This window comes from Simochromis diagramma, unplaced genomic scaffold (genome assembly GCF_900408965.1).
Source record: "Simochromis diagramma unplaced genomic scaffold, fSimDia1.1 OVJJ01000618.1, whole genome shotgun sequence".
Classification (NCBI taxonomy): domain Eukaryota; kingdom Metazoa; phylum Chordata; class Actinopteri; order Cichliformes; family Cichlidae; genus Simochromis; species Simochromis diagramma.
The window spans coordinates 5,805,207-5,831,942 of NW_024387423.1; the positions used below are offsets into that span (position 1 = coordinate 5,805,207).

Below are 26,736 nucleotides of genomic sequence, written 5' to 3' on the forward strand. Positions count from 1 at the left end.
TAAAATCTGATGCTCTGAATCCTTTTCATTCCTCTTTTGTTTAGTGAGACGTACCTTTGAGGTTGAAATAGAAACACTTTAATATCATGCCCCCTTTGCAGTGTCATCTGTACTTTTTCAGGATTTACTGCTAAGAACCAGTGTGTGTGTGTGTGTGTGTGTGTGTGTGTGTGTGTGTGTGTGTGTGTGTGTGTGTGTGTGTGTGTGTGTGTGCGTGCATGCGCGACTGTATATTTGAGTGCCTGCCTCTTTTTACTGTCCCTCCAAAGTGTTGATTTGTCAACTTTCCTCACTTTTGTAACTGATCTTATGGATTTCCCACCCATTAAATCAATGACTGCCTTCTCCATTACTTCAAGGGATGTTGAGCCCCAGGCTGTCTTCCTTTTGTAGTTTCTTGTCCTGATAGCTTTTCTGCAATGTCTAACATGTTAAACCATCAAAGACTACAAGTAGAAATATATATATATGATTATAATCTGCTGTAAAGCATCTTCTGGTTCCCATCGCAGAATGATTTGGTGTATTTGCTCAGTACCCTAGTCAGGTCTTCACTAGTATAAAATGTATACACGTCTGAATATTTAAATAATAAATGATGCACTGATGTGTCAAAGTGCTGTGAAGTAATCATTCATAATAGAACCATTCTTAATCATTTTCAGCAGAGGTGTGATGATTCTAATCATACATCTTTTACTTCCAGATGAAAATGTCATGATTTCTAAAGCCATCTATGATGCAGCATGAAATTTCTGACAGCATGTTAACCTGCAAGGTAAATGCAGTGCAATCAAAGATAAGATAAGATAAGATAAGATAAGATAAGATAAGATAACCTTTATTAGTCCCACATGTGGGAAATTTGTGGGATAAAAGGGAGGGATGAACAGCTGCAGAAAGACAAGGTTTTCTTTCCACTTGATCAAAAACAAAGGTCAGCAGTTTCTTTCCTGTACTGTGCTTACGACTCTTATTTTGTAGTCTTTATTATCAAAACTGAAAGATACTGTAGCGGTGATGCATGGATGATCATAAAAATATACTTGGTCTTATGCACTACAACTTTAATGTAACTGACACTGTTCACATCTCCAGTGTTTTAAGAACTTTAATCTCTCTATAATGCCAGACATGTTAAAACCAATCATCAATTGGGAGTGATCACTCCATGAAACAGGTTATTGTGTATCTTGTCATACCTGAGCCTTTTCTTTCCGTTTGCCTTCCTTAAGCATGGTTTCTTTGACAGCCATCCTTCCGCTGAAAACATTTCTGATGAGGCTTCTGTGAACAGTAGATGGATCAACTTTGCTGGACACAAGATTGGATCATCCCTTGAGTTAGCTGCCTCGTTATGCTTGAGTAATTTATAGGTCAATGTTAAGTAGTTCAACAAACAAACAAAACAATAAAGAAGAAACAACATCAAGCACAAAGAATGGATTTTAAAAAGGAAGTCATTGTCCAAAGAAAACTTTGAAAACCGTTCCTAATGCCCGGAAAACTATTTCTCAAAATCATTTTAAAAATCACATTAAATGACTGGCTTCTTGAAAGCAAAATATAACGAAAGACAAAGTGGGTGTTTCTCTGCAGTCCAGCTTTGTTCAGCTACCGGTAGGATTTCTAGATATCAGCCACTTCCTCTATCTGCCGGTGGTACATACCATGGAGGGGCCTGACCTTCCATGATGGCTCCTAATCTTGGTCTTCTTTCTTGAGTTTCTGCTGCCTGAGATATTCACTGAGCGTGTCGTGGCCATCTTCCTGACGTACTCGTGAATGTTCGTTGTCTCATCCAGGACTGTGGTACTGTGTGTTGTACTCATATCCCCATCGAGAACCTGAACCTGGGACGCTTTGGTTTCAGAACTGAAGAAGCCTCTTGGTTGAGAGGTGCGATGTCACTTTCTTTCCAAGCTCTTTGACCTGGATGACTGAGAACCTTGACAGACAACATACAGGAACTTGCACCAAGATGTAAGTGATCTGGATGAGTACCAAGACCAGCAAGTCTAGCATAGAAATTAGTGTAATCTTTGCTCCATTTCTGGCCTCCAGAGAAGGACTTACACTTGTAGATCAACTGTTTTATTGTAATGTGTGATATTTTTTAATGTCATTGTCTGTAGGCTCTCCAGTTGTGCACAAAAGGTGGAAGGATGTGCTTGTTGTTCTGCCTTTTCCGGTGTGTACGTGTGCGTGTGTGTGTGCCAAGTAACATACTCCAGGGATTCACTCTCCCACAGATTGACACTGGTCTGCAGTGTAAGCAGAGAGAAGAAATCAATAATATCAGTTATACTCTTGGTATAGGTCAATGTCCCAGACATGACCGCACAGTACACAGTTGTAAGCATCTAAATATTTGCATTCCTTGAGTTTTGATAGATAGATAGATAGATAGATAGATAGATAGATAGATAGATAGATAGATAGATAGATAGATAGATAGATAGATAGATTATACAAACTCTGTATCATTTAAAGTATTGCCATGTATAGTTGCACACGACTCAATAAATTTCTGCACCTATTTTCTATCTTTCGAGGAAAATGTAAAGAAATGAGTGGTGGCTCAACACATTTGCACTGTACTGAATTTAACTATATAGCCTCTTAGCTTTCAGCTACTTGAACCATTTCTTAATTTGTTGACCTTATACTGTTTATTCTCAGCTGTTGTATTCAGTTAAACATTTATCAGTTATGGTTAATTTCACAACTTTCATCTCTCCCACCTTCTCCAACCATTCTCTGGCCTACTATCACAGATAACTTGCTAACATGGGTGGTTCTTCAGCTAATAGGCCACCTTGACCTTGCAGGCTATAAAAGTTACCCCAGATGACCTGCCTGATGTATAAGATTCTTGTTATCGACTTCAAGTCATTTTATGACACACTTACTACTAGTTAATTCACTACTTTGAGCTTCTATTCAATTTTAAATGTTTAGGAAGCCGTTTTTAATGCTATTACCTTCCATACCTTTTTATTTCTACTTAACTAGATTTTCTTTCCTTCCTTTCTTTTTATTTATACGTCCAAGTAGGTGACCTAATTGTTCTACTGAAAGTGTAAAAGCACCCCGTTTAGTTCCTGGACTCCTGGGTGAAAGTCACTGGCTTAGTCAATATGCTTACTTTTACAAACAGCGCCAACTGCTGGAGGTAATGAAGTTGCGGAGTCAATTTCTATTCGCAAACATCTCCACCGTGCAGCGCTGCTGACCTCCCGAGGCAATATGTGACGACAACCCCTAGATGGCAGCAGCGTCCTGTTCCTCCAGGACTGAGCTGCAGCTGTCCTGTTGAACTGGGTTAGATTTGTGGGGCAAATGACCTCATGCCGTAGCATCCTCTTCATCACAGAGGAGATGAAGAGAGGATGATGATGTCATTCTCTGCCACGGTCGTTTTCACCCTGTTATAACTAAAAGCGTGGGTGCATTGGCATCACTGAGAGAAGACACGCGACACCTCGCAGCAGCTAAAAGCAAACCGGGAACTAAATGATGCAACACCAGAACTCAGTGACCCTCGTGGACATGTGAAACCGTGTTTTCCTTCGTAAGAATTTCGTTAGAAAGGCCTGGACTATATGAGAAAGTCAGATATGTGAATACAACTTCACTGTGCCGACATGGACATCTGTGCCTCTCCATATCACATCTGATGTAATATCTGAGCTTGAAGCAATTAAAGCATAAATTTCTATGGTATGACTCCCACGCAACCCGCATCAGCACCGCATTAAGTGACGCCTGGGACTGCTGATGTGCTGTGGCGCACACTAAATTTGGGTGGCGCACACTGCACCAAAACCCCCCCGAAACGGAATCCCAGGATATCCCACCCCCACCCACCCCTCGAATCGGAATAGCCCTCGTTCCTCAGTCCTCCTATTCCCCTCCTCTTTTACCTCCGCCTTCTCTCATTATCACCCCCTTCCTCCTCCTCCTCCTCCTCCCCGGCTGTCGGCCTCACGTCCCCAACTCGGGAGCGCCGCCGATCGGTCGCCAGGATTTTCCCTTCTCGGCCAAAATGGAGGAGAAGGTCTCTCGCTTAATGAAGAGAGCACCGACTATATGAGCGGATCTGCTTCAATGATCGGCATCAGGACCCGCTTTTGCTGATATAATAGTTCTTGCAGCAACCTAACACTTTGAGGATATCTATCGCTATTTCCGCACAAGCGAGCGCAGCCATGAGCGCAGGAGAGGGGCTAGATGAGGCTGGGAAGGACGCGGCAGACATAGCGGCGTTTTTCAAATCCGGTAAGTCAGAGAAGGGGCGAGTCTCCCTCTAGGAGACCCTGAGCTATCGGCGTGTTCACTGGTGGTCTGCCACATTGTTGCCAAATATGACAAAAAGCAGTGATGGGCGAGATGCAGAGTGCGCGTCGGACGTGCTGGAGAGATGCTCACAGTTTTGTAGTTATTTACCACATTGTAGTCAAACACTCAGTTGTCATGTCGCACCTTTTTTAATGACAACCACCAATCATACCTCCTGAAATATGGGATTTGATTATTATGCAGTGACCCCATTTTGGGTTGGACCAAGCAGCCTAGGCTACAACAAGGTGTGGATGTGATAGAGCTAGACCGTGGTCTCCTCGGGCTGAAGGAGTGTTTTGATGCTATACACACAGTATCCATCACGAACCCCACCAGATGTGACTCGATCCTTTTGTAAAATGTATTTTTCATGTCTTCAAATAGAGAGAAACACGGGAAGCCAGTAGATGGGGATCTTAGCGAACCTCTCTCATCATCTTATGCACTCATAGGCTAGGCCATAGATGCATGTATGGGCAATAGGTTGCACTCTACAGCGTAGAGCCTCCCTGATATGATGGCATCATCACAACAAACAAGGATTGGCCTGCCAGCCTTATCCCTCACCATGGAAATAATGTAAACACTATTTATAGGTCCTAGAGGGCTTTAAGCCTCCTTGATATCAGCCATGCATTAAGATTTAGGTGTCTGTGGCAAACATTTTTTTTAATCCGTTTTTGATCTGTCATTTCAGATAACTGGAGTGTCCTTACTCCAGTGATAATAATTCCTTATGTGTTCCACTCTATAGGAAGATCTGTTTTAATCTGTATCTTAACCAGACTTAACACATTCATGATTAAATGTTTTCTTTTTATCCTATTCAGCCTTTATAGCACACCTCTTTAATCGAATCTGACAATCATTAGGCTGACAGTCCAGTATTGGGAGCACCTCTGATACACAACAGCACAAGCAGCTGTCTCTCTCTCTCAGCTGTTTCTCTCTCTGACACCTGGTGCCTTGGGGTCTGCTGTCCACCACATCCACTTGTAGGAACACACACGCTCACACACACTTACACCACTTAAGTGAAAATTATTTGATAAAATGCAGCAGCCTTGCGCTTGCACGTGCGCACTTTTTAAACAGCCGATATAAACCCCATACCTTCTCCTGGATATTGCCTTCCCTGCCAGTCAGACAGTAAGGAATGTTGTCAAAATGGATTGTATTCAAATCCGTTCTTACGGTTGGTTGGATGCCTGCCAATGTATTTTCCTATAGCTGTGTTGTATCAGGCTGGAAAGTTGGCTCAGAGTGAAGTTGGGCTGCTTGGTTGTTTATATAGCAGCAAATGCAGTTCATACAGTATTCATGATGGAGACAGAAATAGGTTATGCCCTCAAGAAACTTTTACGAGAGCCTATTATGAAGAGAAAGTATGGAAAAAGAAGGTTCTGGGAAAACAACAAAATGCATTGTGAATACTGTCGGACAGTTCAAAGGTGAAAGTTACGCTTTTCTTTGCTTTTTGAGACTTTGAAAAATGCGCCCAAAAGCACAAAATCATGTGCACTCAAATATATTAATAACCTGAAATCAATCTGACATTGAAAGTGATATATTTTTACCATTTAGCAGTTTCCTCCTTTCAACACTCTTATTAATTTCTATGTACATCTCCTTAAAGCTGATTGATTCATTCATCAATTTCCCTGACCTTTCTTTTTATGTTCTATTTCTATACCTTTTTACTCTCAGCCCAATGCAAACATGTCAATTAATTAATTTGTTCCTGCATGCATAGCTTGAATCCATGCCAGCCCCTTCCATGTTGAAATATTGCCAAACAGCTGCCCATCCTAGTTGATTCTGAATACCTATTTTGGGGATTTGTGTGTGTGAGTGTGTGTCAGTGGGTGCACTGTGGTGCCCTAGTTAGTCAGTGAAGGAAAACAAAAGCTAGCAGATTCTTTTACTGAACCAACACTAAAGTGATCGATGGGCTACCTGAACAGCTTGGTCACTGACTAAGAGTCTGACTTAGAGAAAGACTAACGTCTTTACGATCTGGATAACTATTTAAGCTTGTACATTATGTATAAAGCTGGTGGACTATTTGGATTGAAAGTGATTTGAGTTTCATCAACACATTTACATCCACATCCAGCCCTGGTGTTTAATTCGCCTCACCTGAATGGATAATATTCTCACTGGTCCTCGAAAATACTCAGTGTTCATCTCTGCGTGATTATTTTCAGTGAGCAGATGGTGCTCCATCTCTGAGTCCCACACTGTTGCTGTGGATCACAGCTCAGCCGCTGAGTCACTCTCCGAGGTTTCTTGTGCCATGACTTAGACTCTAATCTCGAAAATGTTGCAACTGGTCAAAGATGAGACATATTCAGCTGCTCAGCTGTTCGAGCATCCGTCAAGATTTTCACCTAACTGCAGAGAAAACCTCATAAGGCATGGCAGTACAATAACACTCCTCATAGTTATATTTAGTTGTTCCCTATCCTTTATATAAATAGCACAATCAGTTGACTATCAGATCAAGAATATGTATTAATACTCCTTTGTTTCCATTTTGAATTTTGGATTGGATCAAGTGTTTGAAGTAAGGCATCATGGTGCAACAGCTGATTACTCGAAAACGTAACTGTGAAAATATTAGGTCATTTGTGATCAAGGCAAGTTGCTCATAACTAAAGATTTCCCTAGATATAGAAGTCAGGAACTGTTCCATATCTTTATCTGTCTAAATGAGCATGGAAGTTGTATGGATGAGATCTTAGTTTTGAACATGTAACTAATGTAAATAAAGATAAAAAAGCCCAAGAAACATTAAATAAAAGAAAGCCATCATATTAATGTGAAAAAACCATGTCAGTCAAACTCAATAGTCTGAAATCCTATAAAATATCAACCATTTCCTGTTTGAAAATGAGTGGGTGGAGCAAATGCTTATTCATTCCCTATTTAACTCATTATATGTCTGTTCTTGGTTATACAGTCTAATATATACATATACACTATATGTAAATAAATAGAGCTATGTAATACACAGTCCCTCATTGCAATAATATATGTGTAACTGTGCACTGATCTATAATAAGTTACCTACGCCTATCTAAATATATAATTTTTTGTAATATATCATTATTAGGGCTGGGCCATATCATACCGTTCACGGTAATACCGGTATAATGTTGGGCAACGATAAGAAAATGAAATATCGCGACAGAATATGGGTAAAATGCGCACGTGCAGGGCCTTTGTTTACATATGCACATGGCGGAAAAAGCATGGCGGCGATGGAGAATGAGAAGGGCGAAAGCGGATCGTTGAATGAAACAGATGAACCAGAATTGGTTTGTAAAAATGCTGCAACTTCAGTGGTGTGGAACTGGTTTAGCTTTCATCTGTCAGATACACAACAAATCACTATTTTTGCTAGAGCATGCTAGCGGGCCGTCGTTATTACCGTATTTTTTTTTCAAAATACGGCACACTTAAAATTAATCCTTTGATTTTTCTGAAAATCGACAGTGCCCCTTAACGATTTTATGTGGTACACGGCGCTCGAAAATCTGTCAAATGTTTTAGTGTGACTTTGCTAAGCTACGAAGCCGCACTGCTTGATGGATTGTCAGAGCATTACGGCTACCGTAGGCAGGAGCCTCGCGAAGTGATACATACTGTGCTTCAACATAATATTACCGTATTGTGTGTGTATAACCTCTTTTTAAGTTTTGTGGATATTATACATGGTTATGCTGAGGATATGTCGGTCAATTTCCACTGGAAATGCCTTTTGGTTAAACTGTCAGCAAGGAATTTGCTTTTGCACTGTTAAATTTTTATATAACTTTAATGCACATAAAAAACAGCTGCTTGTTTAAGTAAAAATACATTGATGGGGTTTTTGTTTGCACTAATAAAGTTGTCGAGTTGTAAAGTATTTTGTCTAGTGTCAATTATATCGTCAGTTATATCGTTATCGCAAATTTTCAAATGCATATTGTGATAAATATTTTGGTCATATCGCCCTGCTCTAATTATTATATACAATTCTTATTTAATGTGCAATACAACCATTAGTTTGCAACCTAAAAATCCACTCATTGTCAAAATGAGTAAACTTGAAGTGTAGGTCTGTCAAAGAACAGCACTCTTTGTCATGTATATAGTTATTTTCCTGGGTTTGCTGTTAATAATGTAAGAGTGCGTGAGTAAAGTTGGGATTTTAAACTTCTGTTCATTCATTCATTCAGACAATTATAGAACTGGGGTTGCAGTGCTCTGAGTTTGCAGTTTGCAGTGAGTATTGCATGTTCTACATTACAAGTTGTGCAAAATGCAAATCATTATCCAGTTTGACTTCTACAAATATTGACCAATAAGTGTTATTTCATGCTTAAATGACTTTATTCCATGTAATGTCATACATACGGCATGTCTGTCATTAAGATGTGCTGCCAATTTCTAATTTGGCAGATTGATGAATAGAGTCTTCTGTATTCCATATGGCCAGTGATGTGACACTTGCATCACTAGCAATATGAGCCAACAAATCAGATTATGTTGCAACCCATCATATCTTCTGATTAACCGCTTTCAAATACATTAAGGCGCTTTGGGGCGAGCCTTACTGGCAAGACAAAAAAATAAAACTGGGATGATGGTATATTATAAAAGGCATTAATTCATATAGTCTTTTGAGTGATGCTAAATGAAGTTACTGGCCCTGCGCAATACTATTATTGTACAGAGCTGCACTGTGAAACTCAATTGGCGTAAAAGCAACCAGATGTATGTTGGAAGAAGGTCCAATAACTGTCAAAACATCTTGCATTAGAGCCATATTCCCAGTCTACAGTCAACTACATTGGTCATAGGACTGGCATCTTTAGTCATAATATCAATAAACTATAGGGTTTAGTACAGTAGGGCAATATGGCCAAAAATATTTATCATGATATATATTTGAAAATTTGCGATAACGATATAACTGACGATATAATTGATGTGAAACAAAATACTTTACAACTGGACAACTTTATCAGTGCAAAAACCCCCATCAATTTTATTTCACTTAAACAAGCAGCTGTTTTTTATGTGCATTAAAGCTATATAAAAATTTTACAGTGCAAATGCAAATTCCTTGCTGACAGTTTAACCAAAAGGCATTTCCAGTGAAAATGGGCGGAAATGCAAAGTCGTACTAAAACATTTTTTGACAGATTTTTGAGCGCCATGTACAAAAAAATGTGCTTTGGTGGCTATATGACGGACAAAAACCAAAGCAGTTCCACATCACTGAAGCTGCACCATTTTTACAAACCAATTCTGGTTCATCTGTTTCATTCAATGATCTGCTTTTGCCCTACTCATTCTCCATCGCCGCCATGCCTTTTCCGTCATTTGCATATGAAAACAAAGGCACTGCGCATGCGCGTTTTACTCATATTCTATCGCGATATTTCATTTTCTTATCATTGCCCAACGTTATAACAGTATTACCGTGATATGGCCCAGCCCTAGGGTTTAGGTTTTTTGCAAAGATCTACTTTTTATGGCATGAACAACTATTTGCAGTTGTTGTGCTTGTACTGTTAAAAACATATAGTAAGCATAATAAATGTTGTCTTTGTTAATACTATATACAAGACATACATATATTATCAAGTTAGGTTTGCTGTCAGCCAAATTTAGGTAACTCATTTTGGTTTGCTAGCTAACCCTTTGGCTAATGCTAACATAATAGTATGGCAACTTCACTGGCCAGTTGCAATGCTGATTCTAGACCACGATTATTATCATGATGTAGGAACAACACCAACATTGGGATATCAGATCTTGGACTATTAGGGACTATTATGACAACCTTGTACTGCATAGACAAGTTTACAGAATCGTACCAGCGACTGACTAACAGTGATACTTACTGAGGCTCCGTCCATGTTGCTTTTAATGGCTTGTCCCTGAGTAATTCTTGCATTAAGACTAGACTCAAAATGCTTCAATCATTATTACCAGAGTCAGTCTGACATTAAAGTGAGACATTTCTCTCCGTGCCCAAAGTGAACCCAGTGACCTCTGCCAGTGCAGGCTGCAATAGCAGCCAGATCACTGAGCAGTGATTCTTTATTTTCGTTGAGCACACTCGCAATCGATGGAAGCATAACGACCTAGCGTTGCCTTGCAGACTCAAGCGTAAATCTTATATAATCATGTAGATGAGGAAGAGAACTTCAACAGACAGTGCAGTATGCATCTTAAAACATGCAGTGTGTACTGAGAGAAACGGCAGAGTGAAGGCAAAGAGAAACAGATTGAAGAAAGTGAATGTAAATGTGGGATTGAGGGGAACTGGAGTGAGATCCAGAAAGAGAGGACATGACATACTTAGAGGGACAAAAAAACCCTTCAGTCATCAAATTATAGATCTGAGGCTTGGGTGGAGTACACCCTGCAAAATGTAGGCTACTCTGGTCTTGAGGCTGAGACCTTACGGTCGCTTCTCGGAGCAGCTTAATTGGCAGTTGGTCAGAGTTAAAGACTGTAAGCTTAGATTGGCAGTGCCTGTGCTGCTAAATCAGCCGGCACTGCTTAAAGAGTCTGTTAGGTAAACTTCCACAGAAAAACAGGACTAGTTTGAAAAACATAGATATCCCTATGCTTTTTGTAAAATGCTAGTTACACAAGGACAAAATAACAATCTCTTTCATGGCAGCATTTGTGTTTGCAATCACAAGAAACAGGCTGATAAGTAGCTTTGCCTTCCTTAACGCTGGGATATATGAGTGTATTTCAGTGTTGCACAGAGTAACAACATGAACCAACATTTTTATATGTGAAACGTTACTTTAGAACTAGGGGTTTAGAGTAATTGACTAGTGGTAAACATTGGTAACACTTTTGTCTGCCTTGCAAATGTGACAAAAATAAAGCATCCTCATTCTGTGTCACTGTATACAAATAAATAAAAAAAAAAACCTAAATTATAGTGCTGTCAGCGTTAATCTTGTTAAAATGACGTTAACGCCATAACCACATTAATGCCACAAATCGAGTTAGCGAGTTAACGCAGAGCGCCCCGTGCGTGGGTTTGCACAGCATCAACGCGTTAGCGCGGTTAGCTAGTTAATGCGTTAGCGTGTTTAGCTCGTTAACGCTTTGGCGCGGTTAGCTCGTTAATGCCTTAGCGCCGTACAGCCCCATGTAAGGGGCGATCCGCATTAACTCGCTAACGGAGATTTGTGGCGTTAATGCGGTTATGGAGTTTACGTCATTTTTACAAGATTAATGCTGACAGCACTACTAAATAATCATTTTTCTTTTATTTTAACTCTTCTTTATTAGCCATCATCAGCTGATTATACCGTCCAATGCCAAATAAGGCAGTGGTCAAGAATTAGTACCTTGGTAATAGTTAAAAATCAGTAAAAGAAGCCAAAATGACAACAACCAATAAACTATTTGTTAAATAAGTGTGACGCAGCAGAGAAAACCAGGGTAAAGTCCAAGATTGACTTGTAGCATATTTGCAGATCAAAGTTTTAACTCCACTGGCTTTACAAGCAACTGTCGATCAATCATAATCCACATAGTGCCACAGGCTAAAGATGGAGAAGCTGTCAGCAAAAAGGGGGGAAATTTTGCTGGTTGAATGACTGGCCGGGTCGCAGCCCAAGGTTTGTGTGGCTGCACTCATCAGGGTGTTTTCCTCCTAGCCGACCTCCTTGTGGGACGAAGATTTGGAGTAAAACTGTGTGTTATTTAGACTTCATGCATCAGAAAACTATTCAGTAAACTGCATTTTTTTTTTGGCATAGTTTTAAGACATATTTTCAAAAAGTCTTAGGATAGCAAACATTCGAAATATTGGAAAGTCCAGTTATTCTTCATTGCGTCATTGCTTGGCTGTTTTTATTCACAGTAGAGATTCTCCGTATCTTTGGCCGACGTGTACATTTTTACTCGCGTGCTCGTCAGAAATGTTAGAACCTTTGCTCTAAAGCCAACAGTTAAGACGCTGTCCACAAAACATGCAGATTATGTATATTAAATGCCAACATCTCGGAGCCAGGAAATGTTTTAGGCTGTTTTCAGAGCGCTTGCTTGAAAACAAAGTGATACAAACTGGACCAAAAGGAGTGCTTATGAACTTGAGTTCTCTCAAATTGGTCATTTAATACTGTATACTTTCGGTTTTTGTACCATAAGTAATAAATATTTGCACATTCATGCTGAGCCTTACAGTAAGTTTTTAACCATTTATGCTTGTTTATCATCTGCTGAATGTCCAAATCTTCCTTCAAAATCCAATTATCTTTCACAGGTGTGCAAGCAACAGCGTATTCCAAAATTAATTCTCCATGTAAGAGAGAGATAACAGACCCATAAATCAGTTGTGCACAGCCAGTAAGCAAAAACTGGCCCACCATAGGGTCCGATCTAACCCACTGAGTAGCTTTACAGTGTGTTTAAGGCATTAATAATTCCTAATTTCAATTTAAAGCATTGGCAGTGTGGTGAGACTTATATAGGAGTCAAACTGTATGGAAAGTATTTAATCCCTGATATTAGCAAATTGAATTTAAACAGATGTACTAATTTTCCCCTTAAACATATATGTTGCAGTGGAGTGGCATTTATGTTCCATCCCACTTGTGATCAAATTGAGCAAGTATGTGCAATAAACAGACCAGATGCTGGTGCCTGTGTGCCTGAAATACCCTCACAAAGTTGCTGATATGGCTAATAAAGAGTTAATCCTCCACTTACTGTGAATTTATATAAAAAGCCTACTGTACACTGTATTATAAGGGCCAGATATCGGGATCCATTTCTAAGATTTTTTATGGCAAAGACAATCAAGAAGGGTGCACAGTGAGGCAATTACCTGTTTTACAGCCAGACCATGCTGATCGATCTCATCAAAGGCTCTCGACCTTTTTGAGAGTCGTAATACACTCCATCACGCCAAGTTATTGATTGTTGTAAAATGTCACGTACATCTGTGGAGTCGCTTTGAAGACACACCGACATGGCCTGTGCCATTACGTTAACACAGGAAATGTGAAAGTACGTGCCGCGGTTGTTTCAGCTTTAATGAAGCCAATCAAACTTTTCAGTTTGCCATTTATTTTCTTGAGTTAATTTGAGTTAAGGTCTTGAGTTAAGGTCTTGAGTGAAACTACGCTGCCTTATTTTGCACCGTGACAGAGATCACGTTCGTTCATTTAAAGTGGTTAACAGGAAAATTATCCAGAAAGATCAGCTGAGTATTTGTGCACATATGTGAATGGCATCGGTTACTAGTGTCAAGTCAATTACCAGGAATTCCAGTACGTTCGTCTTGTGTTCTAACACATGCACATTCATATACATATGACACACACGTGCACATAGGTATAAATCACTACATCCCACCCACGTCGCCCCGGGCTTATGAAGCACAGGGGGGGTTGGGTGGATGAAGGAGGATTGCAGGTCATAAAAATAAGCTGTGGGTTCGTCTCTGTGTCTTCTACAAATCCCCCATCTGATAAGAGCGAAGCCTATCACTCAACTGCAGTCTCCCACTCGTTCTGTCCTTTTTCATTCCTTTCCTCGCCTCCTCCACTTCTCTCCCACACAGCCTTCCATCATTACTTCAGACCTCACTTCTGCTCAGGGTTGTAATATATCCAAGTAATGATCTTTTATTGTAATATTCAGATCTTCTGTTTGCAAGTCCCACCACATCTAATTCCATTCTTTTCTTGTACCTTCAGAAACCGAGACACCAGTGCAGAGATTATAAAATGCTTTGACTACATCGTCATATGAAGTTCCATATGTTCATAAACGAAAATATGATTCTTCCTTTCTCAAGCTTTCTGCTTATACCCTCCCTTATCTCGTCTCTCTTTCAGGCAAAGGTAGTATCTGAATGTGGAGTCTTTTAAGTCAGGAGCATCATGCAATGCTTTGTGTCTCAGTTTTACTTTCACCAAAAGCACTTTGAAAAAAAAAACACGAGCAATGACTCATGAGGCCAGTGCTCTGCTTGAGTTCTGGGGCTATTTTTTAAATACTTTTTGAGAGAAAGGTTGCATGTCAAGTGTCAGGCAGTGTGCTATTTTTTTCCATTCATAAAACCAGTTAGCGAGAATACCAGTTGCTTTTCCTGCGTAGAGTTAGAAAGAAAAGGAGGCCTCATTCTTGCACTGTGCACTCTAGTTTCTTGCTTTTAAAAAAATTACAGCTCCTAATTTAAGTCTTTCTGTTGAATTTTATATGAGGCTGATGGCAGTAACTTTAAATAATTGATATTCTGTCACACACACAGAAGCACACATGCAAAAGCTGCATTCATGAAACTTCATATACTGTTACCGCGGTGATCACATTGACAAAAAAAACCCTCGGACTTCATTAAAAACACAGAAACCCTCTAGAAGAAGGGCCAAAGCCATCTGTATTCTCAGAGACTACTGAGGTCCTTTGATATATGCCGGATGATGCTCAGGAAGTTTTATGAGTCTGTGGTGGCCAGTGCCATTGTCTGCGCTGTGGTGCAACGGATAGCAACAGACTCAATAAACTGACCTACAAGGTCAGTGATGCTGTGGGTGTGGAGCTCGACTCTCTGACAGCGGTTTCAGAAAGGAGGATGCTGTCCAAGTTACGGACAGTATTTGACAATCTATTACATCTTCTCTGTGAAGGTTCTCAGTCATCCAGGTCATCGTAGTCTAAGGAGCTTGGAAAGAAAAGCGTCTGGACGTCTTTAAGTTGCTTGAAGACGTTTCACCTCTCATCCGAGAAGCTTCTTCAGTTCTAAGGTCAAATGATGGAGAGTCCCAGATTTAAGCCCTGTGGGAGTATCCCCCCCAAGGGGGACAATGGACCCCCTAATGATCCTCTACCTAATCACATGAGCCAAGGTGTGAAAACGGGTGTAGGTCACAATCAGCCAAGGTTTCGGGTGAGCCCATTGTGAAACCTGGCCCCCACCCTATCATGTGATTTCCTGTCAGATGGCCCAGGATGTGAGTGGGTGTTAAGGCGTCTGGGAAGGGATCTCAAAACTGGATTATAGATGGCAGACAGTTGGTGTCACCATTTGACCCTAGAACTGAAGAAGCTTCTCGGATGAGAGGTGAAACGTTTTCAAGCAACTTAAAGAAGTCCAGACACTTTTCTTTCCAAGCTTCTTAGTTTACACCCTCTCCATCTTCTGCTGGAAAGCCACAGTAGCACGGTCAGCAAAAGACTCATTCTACCACGATGTACCGCAGAACAGCACAGGAAAGCATTCCTACCTACTGCAATTAAACTTTACATCTCCTCCTTATGACATCTGGACTATTTTTCACTTGTAATATCTTGCTTATATTGTACATAGTGTTGTTAACTTTGGAATATTTAATTTAACACTATTCCTATTTATGTTTAAGCTGATTCTGATAATATACCCGTTCTCTTTACTGCTCTTCTCTGCATGTTTTACTTTCTTTAGCAGGCAAGTCAAGGACGCTCTTTAGTCAGCATGAAAACAACAAATCGGACTAAAGTGCATCATGGGCTCAGCTTTGGTAAAATCAAAGCACAGCTTGCAGAGTGTGTTTGCATACATGTGTGAGCTTGTGTGCTGCCCGTGACTGCTTGTCTTCTGCCAACAGCTGTACTTACTCTGTCCAGCAGGAACTGTGTAGTCTCTCTTCCCCTCACAAACAGACTGACTCTGCATCATTCACCCTTGCTTTGAAGGCAGCAGCAGGCTCTGATCTGTGTTGCGTGAACAGTGCCAGCCCAGTGCTCCTCGGACTTAGCCGACAAAGCCTCTCTGCCTTTATATAAAATGGGTTGAGGATCAAACTAACATACCATCCTAATGTATAGGCTTGCAGAAGTACTGGTTCTTGCTTCTGCTGTTGTCGAATTTACACATGCACTCAAATGAATTTGATTGGTCACACTTAGTGGTGCACGATTTCACTTTTTTTCCCCTCTCTCTTTTCCTACACGATCACAAAAACAGGCACAGGATTTAGGTTAACATCTTTCTATATCATCGTTGCTCTAAAAGGGTTTTCCTCTGTTTTTCCTTTTGTAAACATGACATTTCTCTTATATTAATTCTCTTACATTAAATAATCTGCATTATTTATTCTCTAGAAGTTCATTTGTGCAGATTTTGGAGAAATCTGGATAGTTCCTACTTACTTTAAAACTTCCTAACAGCTTGACCTTGTCCTCAGGTACAAGTAAAGATTCTTTCAATTATTTTTAACCTAGTGGTTTGTTTATTTCACAGTATTTGGTAGACGGTTACCTTCTGTTTTGTGTTCCCTTTGGCGTCTCCGACTGCCTGTCTGTCTCTCGCAGGCTGCTGTGCATGCATGTATATATAAGCTCTTGAAAATTCTGTTAGTGCTTTTCACTGGACCAAAAACTTTATCTACACTGTACAAAATGAAGCGTACTGTGCGTGAACAGGTGCTTACTGTAATCCTGGCTAGGCGACAGCATATGCCAGGCTGTTCTTTTCATAAAGGAGTCCAGGAAAAGTTAGAGTGAAGGACTAAGCTGCCCCTCTCCTCTCCTCTCTGTTATCTTTTGCCACTATAGTGTACAACTAGTGAGCGACCCAGAAAGAGTTTCTCAGTCTTCTACAGGCTACAAGATGATTTGGTCATTTGGTCCAGCTGTTACCTGCACTGACTTCTGGGAAACTTCTATTACAGTCTGGAGTCATTTCATTCATTTTTATTTATTTTCAAGGGTTTATGTCATTGGCATGGAATGTCTCTCACATCAGTGTTCCCTTTGAAGTAATGTTGCCTTAATTATTTATGTATGAATTTGGCAAAATTAGATTTGTGTGCTGGATGTGTGGACTAGGAGAGGATCCATTATGAATGAGTCATTATTGATTATTTTATCCTGAATTAATTGAGGTGCTCAAACTGACATTATTGATTCCAGCTTAGCAGTTTGGGCAGACCAAATTTGTCTCAACTGTAGTGTTACACGCTTTGCATAGAAATTGCCAAGCACGCAGCTTTGCTTTTTCACATATCTGGTTGAATAATTTTATCTCCTTAAAGATGGTTTCTCAGGCAGTAGATACTATGGTATCAGCTGTACTTGGTATCTTTTAAAAGTTAATTCACTTATCAGTGCTGGGTGTCCTACATGTGTGTGAGCATATGTCTAAGCGTGTGTTTAAGAGCACAGAAAAACCTATATTCTTGATAAATACAGATAACACATATAGTAGCACATTTCTAAATCTATGTAAACGTGCACGCGCGTGTGTGTTTGTACCATGTTTACATATCTTTGTGGGGAACAAAAACTGGGATGTTACTATACTTGTGGGACCAACAGCCGTTATGGGGACAAAATACCTGTCTGCATGAGTTTGAAGACATTTTTGAGACTCAAAATATTTTTTTTAGTATCAGCTTTACAATTAGGTTATGTTTAGGGTATGTGATTAGGGAAAGCATTATGTCAGGTAGATGTCCCCACTAAGATATGAAAACACAACTCTGTGTGTGTGTGTGTGTGTGTGTAGAACTGCGTACAAAATGTCTGATGGCGTTTAATCTCAGGGTGGGTCTGTCCAGATATGCAGATCAAAGGGCTCCTCTCGAATTGCTCACTCGCTCTCATTTGTAATCCCAAGGCTTTAATGTTTGGACACTAAAACATGATGAAGGTCATGCTGCTGCTTTAGTGGGTCACTGGGCAGTCCTTTAACTCTATATTTCCTTTCTTAAAATTTCTCTCTCCCTCTCTCATTTTTATCTCTGTCTCTTTTTAGATTGCTCTCTTCCAAAATGTGAATCCAAACTGGATGGCCCCGGTCAAACTTCAGGTAGGTCACGAGGGACTAATCAGAAATCCCTTTACAGAGGGGAATAGATGCACATGATCTCTTAACGTCCCGTGAATCTCGCAGTTAGCGATCACAAAATAAGTTATACATAATCTCATTTGTCCCACATCAAACAGAATTCCACGAAAGCCTCAGAGGTCTGTAAAATGCACATTTGTGTTTGTTAAGACTTCTATAGCCAAAGAAGGAAGGCTCACACTTAAAATGCTCTCCAGTTTAGCATGGCTGGGACAGCATAGTTTTATAGTATATGTATTTGTGTGGGTAGAAGAGAGGCAGTGTTGAAACCCCCAAAACATGGCTGACACCATATACTATGTCCACTTTAAATAAAATGTTGTCTTCCATCAAAGCTCTCTGTGTCCAATCCCATTACACTCATATTCCTCTGTGCATCAGATAGCAACCATGACCTTGTTGCTTCTCAGCCCAATACCCCCAGGACACACATACTAAAAATATATCAAGTCACACTTGCCAGGGTGATTTGTTTTGCGGTATAAGCAGGTCAGTTAAATGGCCCACATTAGTGTATGCACTTAGATCATAGATTATACCATATAAATGTGGGCCTGACTCCCTGGCCCCGGTTCGTTCCGTTTAATCGGTATTGGACTAAAACACCAAAAGTGTTTGGACTGTTTCCACAGAGAGTCTGATTTAAATTAAAGGGATTGGTGTAATCCGTGCCAGGAAAGCTGACACAGAGTGACAGAAAGTGCATTTGTGTTGTCATGCTAAGAGTGAATAAAAAAAAAGCATATCATGTGGGGTTTTACAGAATTAGAGTGTCATTGTTAGTCGATTGTGAGACACAGTTTTGACCTGATGTTTTCCAACTGGGTCATCCAGGGATGAAAAGAAGACTGCTTTTCAATTGACCGTTTGGGCTATTATTCCCAGTTGCCAGAATCTGAATGGGTGTTAATGTGAAAATGATTGGAACAAACCAGCTGAATCCTGTGAACTTTGAACTTCATTCCTGAAGCTGACACGAAAAAAATTAGAGCTGCTTTGGTGTCTTTGTGTTTCTGTGAAAATCGGGCAGAAATTAAGAAATTGAGCTGCTCACGGCGAATCAAAGGTAATCAGATTGTATTGGCCGCTTATGGCTGATTGTTCATTGTTCATTCTCAATTACTGTGAAGAAAATCATCTTGCTGTTGAATTAAGTGTCAGGTTAGCAAATTGCCTGTAGCAATCTATTACACTGTAACATGAAATTGCAGGTGTCCTTGTGGAAAAGCTTTTGTGCTGATGTGGTGCATTTTAAACATGTATTGTGAATGTTAATGAAGAATACAAGCTTTTACCCTTTACCTGAGTATGTCTGCAGCCCTGTTAGAAAGTGCAAGAGGGTTAAGAATTGTTTAAGCCCGTGTGTGTATATCAGCGTTGGTCAAGTTACTTGAAAACAGTAATTAGTAATTAATTACTGATTACTTTGCCAAAAAAGTAATCCCGTTACTTTACTGATTACTTATTTTCTAAAGTAATTAGTTACTTAGTTACTTTTTAAAAACATGATACACGACCTGAATACGTAATAACACAATAGACCTTTCAGCCCAATTCTATTTTTTATGCATAATCCGTCATATTAAATTGAATCAAATGGAAAGCCTCTTTTTAAAAATTGTATTATGAGTTTTAATCTTTTAATTTTATGCACATTGCATTAAGCAAAAAATTAAATTACATGCAACAGTCTTTGACTTGAAGAAATTCTTTAACATTTAAACCCATTTTCTGCATATTGCAGCATATAAAATAAAATAATGTTTTGGGTTTACACTCACTCTTTCAAATAGATGCAAGTAAAACACAGCAAGAAATCAATAAAATCAAAGATTCAGCAGCACTAAGTCCTGTCGCTCTTAAATCTACAGTGGCTTGCAAAAGTATTCGGCCCCCTTGAACTTTTCCACATTTTGTCACATTACAGCCACAAACACAAATCAATTTTAGTGGAATTCCACGTGAAAGACCAACACAAAGTGGTGCACATGTGAGAAGTGGAACGACAATCATACATGATTCCGAACATTTTTTACAAATAAATAACTGAAAAGTGGGGTGTGCGTAATTATTCAGCCCCCTGAGTCAATACTTTGTAGAACCACCTTTTGCTGCAATTACAGCTGCCAGTCTTTTAGGGTATGTCTCTACCAGCTTTGCACATCTACAGCCTGAAATCCTTGCTCATTCTTCTTTGCAAAACAGTTCCAGCTCAGTTAGATTAGATGGACAGCGTTTGTGAACAGCAGTTTTCAGATCTTGCCACAGATTCTCGGTTGGATTTAGACACCAGACAGGTCAGGGATAAAGTTATTGAAATTGAAATTTAAAGCAGGCTTAGGCTACAAAAAGATTTCCCAAGCCTTGAACATCCCACGGAGCACTGTTCAAGTGATCATTCAGAAATGGAAGGAGTACGGCATAACTATAAACCTACCAAGACAAGGCCGTCCACCTAAACTCACAGGCCGAACAAGGAGAGCGCTGATCAGAAATGCAGCCAAGAGGCCCATGGTGACTCTGGACGAGCTGCAGAGATCTACAGCTCAGGTAGGGGAATCTGTCCATAGGACAACTATTAGTCTTTAGAACTTTTTGGCTAAAATGCAAAACGCTATGTGTGGCGGAAAACTAACACTGCACATCACTCTGAACACACCATCCCCACTGTCAATTTGTTGGTGGCAGCATCATGTTCTGGGAGTGTTTCTCTTCAGCAGGGACAGGGAAGCTGGTCAGAGTTGATGGGAAGATGGATGGAGCCAAATACAGGGCAATCTTGGAAGAAAACCTTTTGGAGTCAGCAAAAGACTTGAGACTGGGGCGGAGGTTCACCTTCCAGCAGGACAACGACCCTAAACATAAAGCCAGGGTTTAAAACAAAACATATCCATGTGTTAGACTGGCCCAGTCAAAGTCCAGATCTAAATCCAATCGAGAATCTGTGGCAAGATCTGAAAACTGCTGTTCATTAACGCTGTCCATCTAATCTGACTGAGCTGGAGCTGTTTTGCAAAGAAGAATGGGCAAGAATTTCAGTCTGTAGATGTGCAAAGCTGGTAGAGACATATCCTAAAAGACTGGCAGCTGTAATTGCAGCAAAAGGTGGTTCTACAAAGTATTGACTCAGGGGACTGAGTCCCACTTTTCAGTTATTTATTTGTAAAAAAAATGTTCGGAATCATGTATGATTTACGTCCCACTTCTCACGTGTACACCACCTTGTATTGGTCTTTCACGTGGAATTCCAATAAAATTGATTCATGTTTGTGGCTGTAATGTGACAAAATGTGGAAAAGTTCAAGGGGGCTGAATACTTTTGCAAGCCACTGTATTTTCACCTGTTTAGTAGGAGTGGGGATATCGGAGGTTTGCCCGGTGCCGCAGCGGTCATGTCAGTGGGAGGATCCTGAGGTTTCTCTGTAAATTTCACATTCCTGTGGCGGCTTCCTAGAAATAAGTTTTATTCCCACGCAGAGTGTACAGTGGACGCTAATGTTTTTGTCACTTTTTACAGAATAAAACTTAAAGTAATGTCAGCACATCCACGCTTTAAACGCTGCATGGTCGCACTCTCTCCCACACTCCATATTTTCCATTGTTGATCTGCGCACATCTGTTGCTGCCACGGGCGTCACATGCTTGTACGGCATCGTCATGAGACACTATCACAAACAAAATCACGACGGTTTAGATGGTTTTTGCAATTAAAATCCACAAAGGTAAACTTTGTGAATATCTGTTTTAGTTCTCAGTCCATTCCTTTTACTTCACTCATTTTGTTTAAGATAAAATGGGATTGTCAAGCAGGCAGACTGATCAACACTATCATTATGACCGATCATAAGTATTACAAGCACCTGATAAACTCTTTGTGTTACAGTCTAGTCCAACTTCATTGGATGCAAAGAATGCAAGTGCATGTGGACTACCTTACTATTGGAGATATTTTTGAACATAAGACAGCAGTAGCCATTCCTCTGTGAGATAATAAGCTGATGGTCACATGAATTATTGGCCCGTGATGCCCACATGTTGTAAGTTACAACAATGTAGCCCTTTCTGCTGTAGCTTTCCTCATTGTTACAATTTACTTCTCCGTAGAGCCTGGGTACAGCAGTTTTCATGAAAAAATAAAATGTTGTGAGGATATAACAAAAGCTGTGGTTTTCCCACATCTTTGTATGGATGCAGATCTTTCCAAATAAAAATATATAGAGAGAAAACCTAATGTTTTATGTTAGCATTGGCGTATGAAATGGCATCCTAATGAAGAAAAATACTGGATGAAGTCGCTCAATGAAGATATTTGCAGCATCGTGTAGGCCAAGCAGTGGTTCAGAGAAGGGATTCCATTATTAGAATCACACTTATAGCCAAAAAACAGAGCCATGTTAGGTAATATTACATAATCTGCATACAGCTATTTTTGAACAACAATAACAGCCTGTTTCATTCATTGGGAGAGATGCTGCACATTTCATAGAAAGAGAAGATCGATCGGTTATGTTATCATTTAGGTTTAAAAGTGTAAATAATGCTGGGAATTGGTAGATTTTTAGGTCTTGCTTTAGTGGTGAGTGATGTTTCTGCATCCCATAAACTCATGCTAACTTCAACCTTTCTTCAACATCAACCTGCCTCGTCTGTCTGATCTGCCAGCACTCATCTGTTCCACTGGTAGCGCGCAGTGCCGCACAGGGGCAGGGATCCATCCCGCATCTAAACATTGGTGCTTTTATTCTGCACATACTGTGGAGGTTTACTTCCTTGCTTATATGATCACTTTTCTGTTTTATTTAATTTTTATGCATTGATTTATGCATTAACAGGATTGAGCGTTACAAATTCATTTCAATTTGTCATAGAAGAGGAGATTAAAAAAATGCATTACTTACAGCCGAGTTTGTAGAAGACACTTAACCACAAAATCACAAGTGTCCCCAAAACACTGTTGCATGCATATGGATTTACAGACTAAGCATGCTTAGAGTAAAGTGTTGGACTATTCCCCAGATATGCTGAGGCTCATTCCAAAATAATCATCTGCAACAGTAGCCAACTGCCAGTTTAGTCAGGATGATTTTCATCTCTTTTTCTGGCCTAATAATTTCTAGCGCAGACAGTCAACAGTGAATTAGATGAGAGCGATTTTCAGTCTTATACTTGTTGACTGAAAAAAAAAAACCAACCCTCCTCTCCTCCATTCCTCTCCTCTGATTTCCTCCATATGTTTCTGTTCAGTTTAATTCAGCTGTGAGCTCAGTCTCCCATTCTGCCCATACTGGGCTCACTGTGTGGTTCCTATTGAACTAGGCTTTGAATGCTAACCATGTGCACCACGGGTAAGACGGGCAGGCAGGCTCACTCAGACACACACACACAAACTTCTAAGCAAAGAGGAAGTGGTTTTCTCTGGAGTTCATTGGATCTTTTTTTTTCTCCCCTGCAAAGGCCAGGATTGGAAACACTAAACTCTGGAGTGTAGAGTGTGTGTGTGTGTTTGACTGTTTGATTGTTTACTTGCTCTTTTTTCTGTCTGGTATCTAAATGAAGCTTTAGCTTCATTTGTAATTAACTTCAACTTAAATGCAGAGAACAGACCAAAAGGGTGAAACAAAAGGTCATGAAAGCTCTAATAACCTCTCTGAACCTAATTTGAACTATCGTAAAAGCAGATGACTAATTAATCTCACATCTATTGTGTATTCAACAGTGTGCCATTACATTTTATATTTGTCAGTGTAGCTTATGCTATAGCCTAAAAAGTGTGCATAGTGTGGTTAACATCTATGTGTGTAACAGCTACGGTATGCTTACTGTTTAGTATGGCAGGTAGACCTTATACATGCACTACTATGGAACAGGGACTTTGCAAAGTGTTCACTGGAATGTGTAATGAATCACAGCCTCTCAATAATATCGTGGTTTAGAGTTAACTGACTCCCGTGCCGCTACATAGTTATTAGAGTTAAAATGACCAAATTCTTCCTGACAGCTACACACACACACACACACACACACACACACACACACACACACACACAACTCGTGAGATATGATAAAAGAGAGGAAAGCCAGTTAGACTCCCTGTGGTGTCTTACACAGAGACAGCTGGACTCTGCACTCTGCAGTGTGTCTTTGTGAACCTTCTGTGGATTTCTGCATGTGGATGTGTGCATCCTGACCTCTTTTGTACGTGTGCGTATGTGTTTGCGCAGACGACCTTAATTGGATCATGCTGTAGAACACTGGCTGTCTTTCTTTTCTTTTTTTTAAGCGCACAGCTTGCATCCTTCTGTGACAGGATATCAACATAATGATATCTGTTTGGCCGTGCCGCATTTCCGATGGCTGCAAATAATAAGACAATCGAATCCAAAAAGTTTCTTTTTCCAAACCACACTCTGGCTTGTTTAAGCTGGAGCCTATTAGTGAAATGTAGTCTTGTTCTTATTTAATCCATGCACACTGTAGAGTAGATGTTTTTGTCAGTTGATAATGAATTTTGAGCATAGCTTTAAATATCTGTATTACTACTCTTAAAAAGAGTTGGACAGGTTTACTGGAGTTATTAGTTGCTGTCAAAAAAGCTGTCACTATTTGAATAAAAGGATGATGATTAAACTGATTGAAAATGTGCATGTTTTGATGGGTCCAATAGTGTCTGAGATTTAATTTAAAACGTAATAACCACGTAAATTGTAGGAAGTAAATGTGATTGTTTTCTTTATGCAATCTTTCTTTATACAGTACTCATTGCCATCATAGAAAGGCAATGATGTAGGTAGGTACCATGTAAAAATAACCCACATTACATCTGGAAATTTACCACCTGAACATTTACTTTTAGAGTTACCCTATATGTTTGAATGTGTTGCTCTAAGGCAGCTGTCCCCAACATTTTTTGTGCCACGGACCGGTTTATGTCCGACAATATTTTCACGGACCGGCCTTTAAGGTGTCGCGGATAAATACAACAAAATAAAACCAGTACCTGTACCAAAATAAAAGATTTATTCATAACACGTGGGAAAAGACCCAGGGAAACTAAGTTAACGATAAAAACGATAAAACAAAACAAAAAACGCTAAAATCACTGAAAACCATAAATTTCACACCCAAGCCTCAACTCTCGCGGTCCGGCACCAAACGACTCACGGGCTGGTACGAGTCCGTGGTCCGGGGGATGGGGACCGCTGCTTTAAGGGATTTCAGAGCCATCGTGTGGGTGGTGCAGTGGTTATCACTGTCACCAGAAACTTTTCTGCTTGTACCTCTAGGTCAGCTTGAGCCTTTCTGTGCATATTTTCCCTCTCTTAAAGTCCAAAGAGAGGCATGTCAGGTTATTTGGTGGTTCTAAATTGGTTGTAGGATGTCAGAGTGTGCATGGTGCACCTTGCTTTTAACTCTGTCAGCTGGGATCAGCTACCGCTCCCTCTCCACAACCTATGGACATTCAGACACCTCCAGCTACATCCCAACACTATGACCAACATTCCCTTGAGGATTAGGTCATTCATAGCTTTATCGATATTTGTTTTCCTTATTACCATGCGCTGCTGATCGGGTTTCCCTGACACATACAAACACGCATGTTAAATGCAGAAATTTACACCGCTGTGCTGTCTGCTAATTGGTTCCATCTGTTGTGAACTGTATCTGGCCTGACGTTCAGGCAGTGAGTTCCTCTGCACTTTTTCCCCCCTGCACCGTTAACGTCAGGTCCACTCTTTTCATCAGAATCCTCTGTCTGCAAAACTTCATGTTAATAGTAATAAAATACAGATGTATTCCAGACAGCATTTCATTAGAATTTAGATGATGCAGCTCATCTTCAGCAGCTTAGATCCCACCGCGCCTCCTCCCTGTCCTCCACACCATCATATCATTTTTACTTCTCACATCATTATCATCTTGTCCTCTGTCACTTAGCCGGCCTTTTCCTGGAGAGCACTGAAGCATAGGAAGTCAGGGTTTCCATTCTTAACACCCATCCACTCGCCATCAACCTCTTCCCCCTGCGCATCAGCCAATTGCTTGCTGGAAATAGCCATCTCGGGGGAGGGGCTGAACAGGAAGGGGGGGGGGGGGGGGGGGGGGGGGGTGTATACGTGTGCTTGCTGGTTGCTACTTGATTCCAGGGATATAAAGGATGCTTGGCTGCTCCGAGGACAGAGGAATATCATTGCAACGCCTGCTCCATCCTTTTCAAAAGGACCATAATTTCACTTTTTGATGCTTGAGCTGCTGCAGGAGCAGTGCTGATCTATGATTTATGACAAAACATCTGATTTCCTGTTCTAAAATTTCTCTTCATTCATTCAAGTGAGCAGTGGGAGCATGGTGTTGGATTTGTTGATAGTAGTTGCATCTGTGCAGTGAACTGGATCATTTTCATGCTGGAATACTGTAGTCAAAGGTTTGTTGCACTGCAGAAATGTGGCAGTTGGACTATTATAGTGATTCCACAGTTCAGTTCAGGCATTTAAGCACATGCAGCGGAACTAATAACGACAGTTTCT

The 26,736-nt window shown here is 40.3% G+C and overlaps 1 protein-coding gene across 1 annotated transcript in view; it reads left to right on the forward strand.

The window, feature by feature from the left end:
* The first annotated feature begins 3,924 nt into the window (after positions 1-3,924).
* The window catches only part of triob (trio Rho guanine nucleotide exchange factor b), a 107,258-nt gene continuing 84,446 nt past the window's right edge, over positions 3,925-26,736 (forward strand). Inside the window, 2 exon segments of the mRNA XM_040013260.1 lie at positions 3,925-4,281; positions 18,119-18,172. Coding sequence (XP_039869194.1) covers positions 4,212-4,281; positions 18,119-18,172 — 124 coding nt within the window. The 5' untranslated portion in view covers positions 3,925-4,211.